This window comes from Lipotes vexillifer, unplaced genomic scaffold (genome assembly GCF_000442215.2).
Source record: "Lipotes vexillifer unplaced genomic scaffold, Lipotes_vexillifer_v1.1 scaffold504, whole genome shotgun sequence".
Lineage (NCBI taxonomy): Eukaryota > Metazoa > Chordata > Mammalia > Artiodactyla > Lipotidae > Lipotes > Lipotes vexillifer.
This window is the reverse complement of record NW_006785225.1, coordinates 1,118,815-1,128,229: the sequence shown is the minus strand read 5'-3', so window position 1 is coordinate 1,128,229 and position 9,415 is coordinate 1,118,815. Positions and strand designations below refer to the sequence as shown.

The window sequence follows — 9,415 nt, the reverse complement described above, 5'->3', positions numbered from 1 at the left end:
TGCTGTATGCGGGCCTCTCACTGCTGTGGCCTCTCCCGTTGCGGAGCACAGACTCCGGACGCGCAGGCTCAGCGGCCATGGCTCACGGGCCCAGCCACTCCGCGGCATGTGGGATCTTCCCAGACCGGGGCACGAACCCGTGTCCCCTGCATCGGCAGGCGGACTCTCAACCACTGCGCCACCAGGGAAGCCCTCTTCTGTGACTTCTTTAGTGCTCCTCCTAATATTGATTGGGCATTAGAAAAAAGCAGGGAAAAATAGGCAAGAGGGCTCAGTCCTAGAGACTCTTATTTTTCAAACCCTCTCAAGATATCAATCCATCCTAAAAGAGAGCCTTGCCCCCAAGGCTCTTTAAATACTTAGATACTGCAAATGGTCCCTTCTCAAAAGAAGAGTCTCAAATTTGAGTGTAACCTATAACCAAATGAAAGGTGATGAATGTCTCTAGTATGAAAGGGAAATTTATTAAGAGGGGGAAAAATGGCAGTACATCAAATATTCCTGGCCTTCTTGTTAAAGAGATGTAAGACCAATCTAATCACTACCTCCTCAAGATGCCTTTCTAAATTTGAAAAAAGCAGGCCAACTTATTAACTATTGGATTTTAGCTAAGCAACTCGAACCTACAAAAAAGATGTAGGTATTTACGAACTGAAAGTGACTTAACAGTATTTAGGATCCCTCTGTATAATCAATATATAACCATAATTATGTATATTTCATGATGCTATGCAAATGATTTTACTATGAAAAATGATTATAGAATACTTTTAGTTGTTATATATTTGCTTTTAAGACATGCTGCTCAAGAAATTCTATTATTGGGCTTCCCTGGTGGCGCAGTGGTTGAGAGTCCGCCTGCCGATGCAGGGGATACGGGTTCGTGCCCTGGTCCGGGAAGATCCCACGTGCCGCGGAGCGGCTGGGCCCGTGAGCCATAGCCGCTGAGCCTGCACGTCCGGAGCCTGTGCTCCGCAACGGGAGAGGCCACAACAGTGAGAGGCCCGTGGACTGCACAAAAAAAAAAAAAAAAAAAAAAAATTCTATTATTAATTTGATGCCAACTCCTTGTCAAAAAGATTTCCAACTGCAACGTTTCTATGGAAAAATACCCATTTTCTAACAGTTTCTACAGAAAATATTACTTCAAAAAGTGGGCTACCCTGTAGTGGTACTGTGCTTAATTTTAATTTGTATGCAGAAATTTTAACCTAGGAAAAGACCTAGTTATAAAAAGTAAATTTGAAATTTCTTTCAAGGTTTTGGCAGTGAAAGTGGCCAAACAAAAGTATGTGGCAAAATGTTTCCTGGATGGATCAAGTCCAAATGTCTTCACAATGAGTAACAGAATGGCTCTACAGATATTACTAATTTCAAGGTGACTTTGACAAGGAGTGTACTCAACTGCTTAGTCTTACTCTGCACATACTAATTCCATATGAACAGAAGATAATGGTAATGTTCTTTAAGTCTTGTGATAAATTTGAAATGCTGATTAACTCTGTAGTTAAAGAAAAACTCCTCTAAATTAACTCATAGTTTAGAAATATTTTAATTTTTAAACAAGGCTCTAAGGTTTATACTATTTGTCTCTTCAATTTTGATTGTTCAAAGTGCTACAGATGTGAACCAAAATCTTCCACAAAATTTGTCTGAAGCACTTGTGCGTAGGAGAATAATTTTGCTCTTAAAACAGAAAAGTGATCCAGAGGATAGAAAAGGGGATTCTGGAGAAAGACAGGCTTGCATTTGAATCTAAGTTCTGCCATTTGCCAACTCATTGGCAAATTTCGGCTATTTTCCTACTGCTATGCAACCTAAAAGAAAACAAATTAAAGTGGGAATAAAATAATAGCTTATCTTACAATGTTATTATATGAAATAAAGCAAATAACATGTATAAAACACCTAACACATAGGAGGTTCTTAATAAATGTTAGTTTTCTCCTGCCCCTTCCCCAGATGGAAAGTAATAGATGAGCAAGCAACATGAAAAAGGGAAGAGGGAAGCCTCCCTTGTCAGGAAGTATGACCCTCATAAAAGCCATTAATGATGTGCCTGAGAACAATCATTCAGCTGTTCTTTTTCAGGAATATATGAAATTTATATTTATTTTAAAATTAAATATATTCACTTATTCCTCCAGGGGTAGTAGATTCATTATTGAGTTTTCGTCTTCTACATGGGGTCAGCAGAATTTCTGAAAAATACAGAAAACATTTAGTGTACTTAGAATATCAATCTGAGTAGTATCACATCAATTCTATTAGTATGATATTCCCTTTTTCCCTCTTCTAATGGGAATCCTTAGGTGGATTAGGAAGAATATTTTAATTACTAGAGACTAAACCTACACCCTGGGAACATTTTAAATCACAGTTGCTCAGAAACAGATTTTCTTTTTTTTTATTAATTAATTAATTTATTTTTGGCTGTGTTGGGTCTTCGTTTCTGTGCGAGGGCTTTCTCTAGTTGTGGCGAACGGGGGCTACTCTTCATTGCCGTGCGTGGGCCTCTCATTATCGTGGCCTCGTGGCCTCTCTTGTTGTGGAGCACAGGCTCCAGACGCACAGGCTCAGTAATTGTGGCTCATGGGCCTAGTTGCTCCGTGGCATGTGGGATCTTCCCAGGCCAGGGCTCAAACCCATGTCCCCTGCATTGGCAGGCAGATTCTCAGCCACAGCATCACCAGGGAAGCCCTAGATTTTCTTTTCAACATTATTTTACCCTTTATCTTTTAATATACTTAATGTTCTAGATCATAGTTCAGAAGGTATGGTTAAAATTACAGTTTTGGTTTTTTTTAACATCTTTATTGGAGTATAATTGCTTTACATTGTTGTGTTAGTTGTTGCTGTATAACAAAGTGAATCAGCTATACATATACATATATCCCCATATCTCCTCCCTCTTGCGTCTCCCTCCCACCCTCCCTATCCCACCTCTCTAGGTGGTCACAAAGCACGGACCTGATCTCCCTGTGCTATGCAGCTGCTTCCCACTAGCTATTTTACATTTGGTAGTGTATATATGTCCATGCTGCTCGCTCACTTCGTTCCAGCTAACCCTTCCCCCTCCCCGTGTCCTCAAGTCCATTCTCTATGTCTGCGTCTTTATTCCTGTCCTGCCCCTAGGTTCTTCAGAACCTTTTTTTTTTTTTTTAGATTCTATATACATGTGTGTTAGCATATGGTATTTGTTTTTCTCTTTCTCACTTACTATAATTACAGTTTTAAAATTGCTGAATTAATTACTTTTGTTACAGATAAGTGATTTCCTTAGTCCACTTTTATATCTGTCTTCAGCTTCCACAATGACTTTGTGACGATCACATTGGTATGGGCAAGAGTGTAAGAGCTTGCTAAAAGTTCGGCTATTCAGGGATTTTCCTACTGCTATGCAACCTAAAAGAAAACAAATTTAAGTGATGTATAGATGTTACAAAAAATCTAATAACAAATTTATGAAAGCGAATATCTTTATGATGGTAACTGAAGTGAAATCAGCAACTTAATTATAAATACGTCAAGAAACTCCAAGTCATGTCATGTGAGAGAGTAAAGACACCAAATATAATACAGTGAAATAAGTGTTGCCATAGCGGTGTGAACAGAGTTATGGTGATATAGAAAAGCAGCATCTACCTTGGCCAAATTCTGAGCAGGAGTCACTATCAGGGAAGATATCCAAAGGAAGTGACCCTTATGCCCAGTCGTCTTTTTTTTCTTTTTTTAATGTTTTACTATGGAACATTTCAAACACACGAGAATAAAAAGAAAAGTATAATTACCCACCACGTATCCATCATCCAGCTTCAACAATTATTAACTCATGGCCTGTCATATTTTATCTTCCCCCACCTATTTAGCTCTGCCCCCCATGTACACACTGGATTATGAAGGCTGCAATTTGCATTTTAGTATCATTTCATCTGTAAATACTTCATATGCATTCTTAACAGATAAGAACTCTTTTTAAAAAAAAAACTTACTTTGTTTTATTTTTTTAAATGGCAAAACCACTATCACACCTAAGAAAATTATGCTTAATACAATCTAATATCCAGTCAGTGTTCAAATTTCCCCATCATCTCAACACTTTCTCTTTACAGTTGGTTTATTTGAATCATTATCCAAACAAGGTCCGCCATTACATTCAGCTGGTATGTCTCTTGAGTTTCTTTTAATCTACCAATTCTCCTCTCTTCCTCTTTGTCATTTACTTGTTGTAGACCCTGGGTCATTTGTAATGTGCAGTTTCCCAAAGGCTGGGTTTTGCTGATTACATCCTAGTTGCATCCTTTAAAAGATTCCTGTGTGCCCAAGAAACTAGTAATCAGATCTAGATGATTTATCAGATTCAGGTTCAGTTGTTTTTTTTCTTTTTTTGTTTTTTGCGGTACACAAGCCTCTCACTGTTCTGGCCTCTCCCGTTGCGGAGCACAGGCTCTGGACACACAGCCTCAGCAGCCATGGCTCACGGGCCCAGCCGCTCTGCGGCATGTGGGATCTTCCCGGACCGGGGCACAAACCCGTGTCCCCTGCATCGGCAGGCAGATTCTCAACCACTGCGCCACCAGGGAAGCCCAGGTTCAATTGTTTTTAGTAGAACTCCTCACAGGTAGTATTGTGTACTTCTTACTGCATCACATTAACAGGAACATAAAGTGTGACTATCTCTCTTTTTATGATATTAAGATTGATCAGTAGGTTCAGGTAATGTTAGCCACATCCATCCATTATAAAGTTCTCTATCCACCTGTCACCTACAGGAAAAGTTAGCCAGGCAGAAAGTTGGCAAGGATGAGGACATTTCAAGTACAAAGAACACGTGCAAAAGCACAGAAGAGTAAAAAAGCAGAGTGTGTTCAGAGAATCACAGGTACTGTGTGTGACTGGAGTATAAGGTATGAGAGAACTGTGGGAGAAAAGTTGAGGTTGGTAAGGGTTGCAAGGGGCCAGGTCAAAAACGGTCTTGAAAGTCATCTTAAGGATTTTTAACTACTATCTTCAAGTCAATGGGAAGAACTAAAGGATATTTATTAAGCAGGGAAATGACAAGATTTGTCTACAGAAAGCTCAACTGAAGGTAAGAGAATCAGTTGAGGGGTAACTTAAACAGTCCAGATAAATGAGGGGATTCTGAAACACAGCATTTGCAGGGAGAATGCAGAGATTTCTGAGGTAAAATTGGTGAATAATGAGCTGTCGGGGTAATGCAGACGTTTAGGACAATTCGATTGTAATGGATCGAATGGCAAAGTTTGGAATAAGCATGGCACATTTCTGGTGGACTTAAACAGAACAAATTGCAGTAAAATTTAACAAGTGGAAGCAGGACAAAGTTCCACACAATTCTGAAAGCCAGGCAGAGAGTTCGATTTAGTGAGTTACAGAGAAGCACTGAGGGTTATTTAGCATGGTGACATGATACAAAGCACATATGAGGAAGAGAAGTTAATAGCAATACACGTTACTTGGGGGTTGGTGAGACTTGAGACTGAAAGACTGCTAGTAATTTAGGCATGAAGGAAAAGGGGTCTGTGTGGGAAAGAAAGAAAGAACCAAATATGATAGACTAGAAATAGGGGATGTAAGGAGAAAAGATAGTTATAGATGATTCAAGGTTTGAAATCTGGGGGGCCAGAAGAATAATGGCAACACCAATAAAAATGGAGTGACTGGAGGGGGGGCAGTTTAAGAGGGAGAAAGATGTTTTGTTTTGAATACATTAAGCTTGAAATAACAAAATATTAAAGTGAGTATGTCCTAGGTACAGCTGGAAATGGAAGAATGAGGCTATAACCCGAGGTAGAAGTGAAGTGTGGAGATACAGATTTGAAAATCATTGGTAAAATGATAGATGATGCCACAAAAGTAAATGCTGCAGCAGAGTTGAGTAAGTGCTGTAGACTATATATTGGGGGGAGTATCTGTAGAAATTTGGCAGGAAGATAAGATAAAGGAATAAAGGTAATAAAATGGAGAGCTTTATAGACTGTAAACTTCCTGAAGTGAGGACTGAGTTCTATTCATCTCTGATTCCAGTGCCTGCTGCAGAATAAGCACTCCCTAAGTGTCTGCAAAATGAATGGTCACTGACTGAGCAAAGCAACTAGGAAGGAACTATCTCAAACTAACTAAGGGATGAAAGGGACAACAGTTATAGAGCATCCATTCTACCAACTGGAATATTTTTGACCAGAGGTTCCCAACTGTCTCACTCTGTGGCATCTTTAAGATCTTGGTGATTGGGACTTCCCTGGTGGCGCAGTGCTTAAGAATCCATCTGCCAATGCAGAAGACACGGGTTCGATCCCTGGTCCAGGAAGATCCCACATGCCGCGGAGCAACTAAGCCCGTGCGCCACAACTACTGAGCCCACGTGCCGCAACTACTGAAGCCCCTGCACCTAGAGCGTGTGCTCTGCAGCAAGAGAAGCCCGCGCACCGCAACAAAGAGTAGCCCCCACTCACTGCAACTAGAGAAAGCCCGCATGCAACAATGAAGACCCAACACAGACAAAAAAAAAAAAAAAAAAAAAAAAAAAAAAAAAGATCTTGGTGATTTTTTCACAGCACCCTTAGGCCAAAAGAAATACCAAATGTTCTGTTAGGTTCAAAACAACTCAATACGTATTTACGTTCTAACAACTTGGTAGCCATTTAAAAAAATAATAGACCTAAATTTGAAATATATATATATTTGTATTTCATTCTTATTAATTACAATTACTTCCTAATGGGATTTGTGCAACAAAATTGGGTACAGCACAAGTTCTCAAAACTTGTAATCAGATTGGACACTGTCACCCTCATTTCCTGTTCCACACTGATTTTCACGTGGTGCTTGCTTTTTAAAAAGCACAACAACTGGGACTTCCCTGGTGGTGCAATGGTTAAGAATCTGCCTGCCAATGCAGGGGACACGGGTTCGAACCCTGGTCTGGGAAGATTCCACATGCCACAGAGCAACTAAGCCCGTGCGCCACAACTACTGAGGCTGTGCTCTAGAGCCCGCGTGTCACAACTACTGATGCCCACAATGAGAAGCCACCGCAGTAAGAAGCCTGCGCACCACAACGAAGGGTAGCCCCCGCTCACCACAACTAGAGAAAGCCTGCGTGCAGCAACAAAGACCCAACACAGCCAAAAATAAATAAATAAATAAATAAATAAATAAAAAATCACAACAACCACTGAAAACTCAGCTTCACAAAGACGTGACATCATCAAAAGAGATGTAGTACAATCTAATGGTGAAACTGTGAACTACTTTGAGCTAGTAGTTTACGTGGTGTCCAGAAGATGTTGACCATTTTGTGTTTCATTTATAAAATTTTAAATATTGTGTAGTGCCCTTGTGAGTTCACTGCAGAGCCCCAGGGAGCTCAGGTGGACAGTCTGGGAACTATGGTTCTCAAATGAGAGGAGAGGATTTCAAGGAATGGTAGTTGACAATGCAGAAATACTAAAGACAATAAGAATCTTTTAAAAAGTCATTGGTTTGGGGGCTAAAAAAGAGGTTTCAGGTAACTTTTAACATTAAAGTTTAGTATAATGGCAATAAAAGAAGCTAGACTGCAGGGAGTTAAGAAGGGAAAAATATGCTGAAAGAGAAGGGAACAAGAGCAGGAATCTGGTAATAGATGGTGGAAGAAAGAACAGATGAATACTTGAAGGGACAGCAAATCACACAAAGTATTTGGGTATTTTTTAAGATGAGGAGAAATGAACATAGTTTAAGGTGGGACAAATGGAGTTAATGAATAGAAAGGGACTAAAAAGAAAGCCTACACAAGTATTATTATAAAATGGGGAGAAAACATAGATGGGATTTGAATTATAGCTAGATATCAGTTTTAGAGTAAAAGAGATAAACGCTTCATCTAAGACAGAAGAATAGTAATATTTTGAGCCTAATGTGGAATAGCCTCAGTTTTCTCCAAAGAGCAGGGTGCAACAGTAAGAGTAAACAAAGAGCAAATACTGGGATATGAAGGAGAAGAAGGGATGGAATAAGCACTGTGGAATTCTGGATTATTCGTAATCCAGAATATATACCTATTTATTGGCTCTCTGAAAATATAAAAAATGTTTACCTTACTCAGTAAAGTTAAACTTATAGATGGTGACAGAAAGAGAATAATAAAGTAATTTTTTAAGAGTATTAGCCCAGAGATAGACCCATGCACATATGGTCACCTTATCTTTGATAAAGGAGGCAGGAATGTACAGTGGAGAAAGGACAGCCTCTTCAATAAGTGGTGCTGGGAAAACTGGACAGGTACATGTAAAAGTATGAGATTAGATCACTCTCTAACACCATACACAAAAATAAGCTCAAAATGGATTAAAGACCTAAATGTAAGGCCAGAAACTATCAAAGTCTTAGAGGAAAACACAGGCAGAACACTCTGACATAAATCACAGCAAGATCGTTTTTGACCCACCTCCTAGAGAAATGGAAATAAAAACGAAAATAAACAAATGGGACCTAATGAAACTTTAAAGCTTTTGCACAGCAAAGGAAACCATAAACAAGACCAAAAGACAACCCTCAGAATGGGAGAAAATATTTGCAAATGAAGCAACTGACAAAGGATTAATTTCCAAAATTTACAAGCAGCTCATGCAGCTCAATATCAGAAAAACAAACAACCCAATCCAAAAATGGGCAGAAGACCTAAACAGACATTTCTCCAAAGAAGATATACCGACTGCCAACAAACACATGAAAGAATGCTCAACATCATTAATCATTAGAGAAATGCAAATCAAAACTACAATGAGATATCATCTCGCACCAGTCAGAATGGCCATCACCAAAAAATCTAGAAACAATAAATGCTAGAGAGGGTGTGGAGAAAAGGGAACACTCTTGCACTGCTGGTGGGAATGTGAATTGGTACAGCCACTATGGAGAACAGTATGGAGGTTCCTTAAAAAACTACAAATAGAACTACCATATGACCCAGCAATCCCACTACTGGGCATATACCCTGAGAAAACCATAATTCAAAAAGAGTCATGTACCAAAATGTTCATTGCAGCTCTACTTACAACTGCCCGGAGATGGAAACAACCTAAGTGCCCATCATCGGATGAATGGATAAAGAAGATGTGGCACATATATACAATGGAATATTACTCAGCCATAAAAAGAAACAAAATTGAGCTATTTGTAATGAGGTGGAAAGACCTAGAGTCTGTCAAACAGAGTGAAGTAAGGTGAAGTAAGTCAGAAAGAGAAAGACAAATACCGTATGCTAACACATATATATGGAATTTAAGAAAAAAAAATGTCATGAAGAGCCTAGGGGAAGACAGGAATAAAGACACAGACCTACTGGAGAACAGACTTTAGGATATGGGGAGGTGAGAGGGTAAGCTGTGACAAAGTGAGAGAGTGGCAT

At 39.4% G+C, this 9,415-nt stretch overlaps 1 protein-coding gene across 1 annotated transcript in view; it reads right to left on the bottom strand.

Moving 5' to 3' along the window:
• Nucleotides 1–9,415, bottom strand: part of TERB1 (telomere repeat binding bouquet formation protein 1) — a 47,488-nt gene that overhangs the window by 1,592 nt on the left and 36,481 nt on the right. Inside the window, exons 15-16 of the mRNA XM_007457311.1 lie at nucleotides 3,256–3,405; nucleotides 2,136–2,201 (exon numbers count right to left, since the gene is read on the bottom strand). Of these exons, the coding sequence (XP_007457373.1) occupies nucleotides 2,136–2,201; nucleotides 3,256–3,405 (216 nt within the window). The remainder of the gene's footprint in view (nucleotides 1–2,135; nucleotides 2,202–3,255; nucleotides 3,406–9,415) is intronic.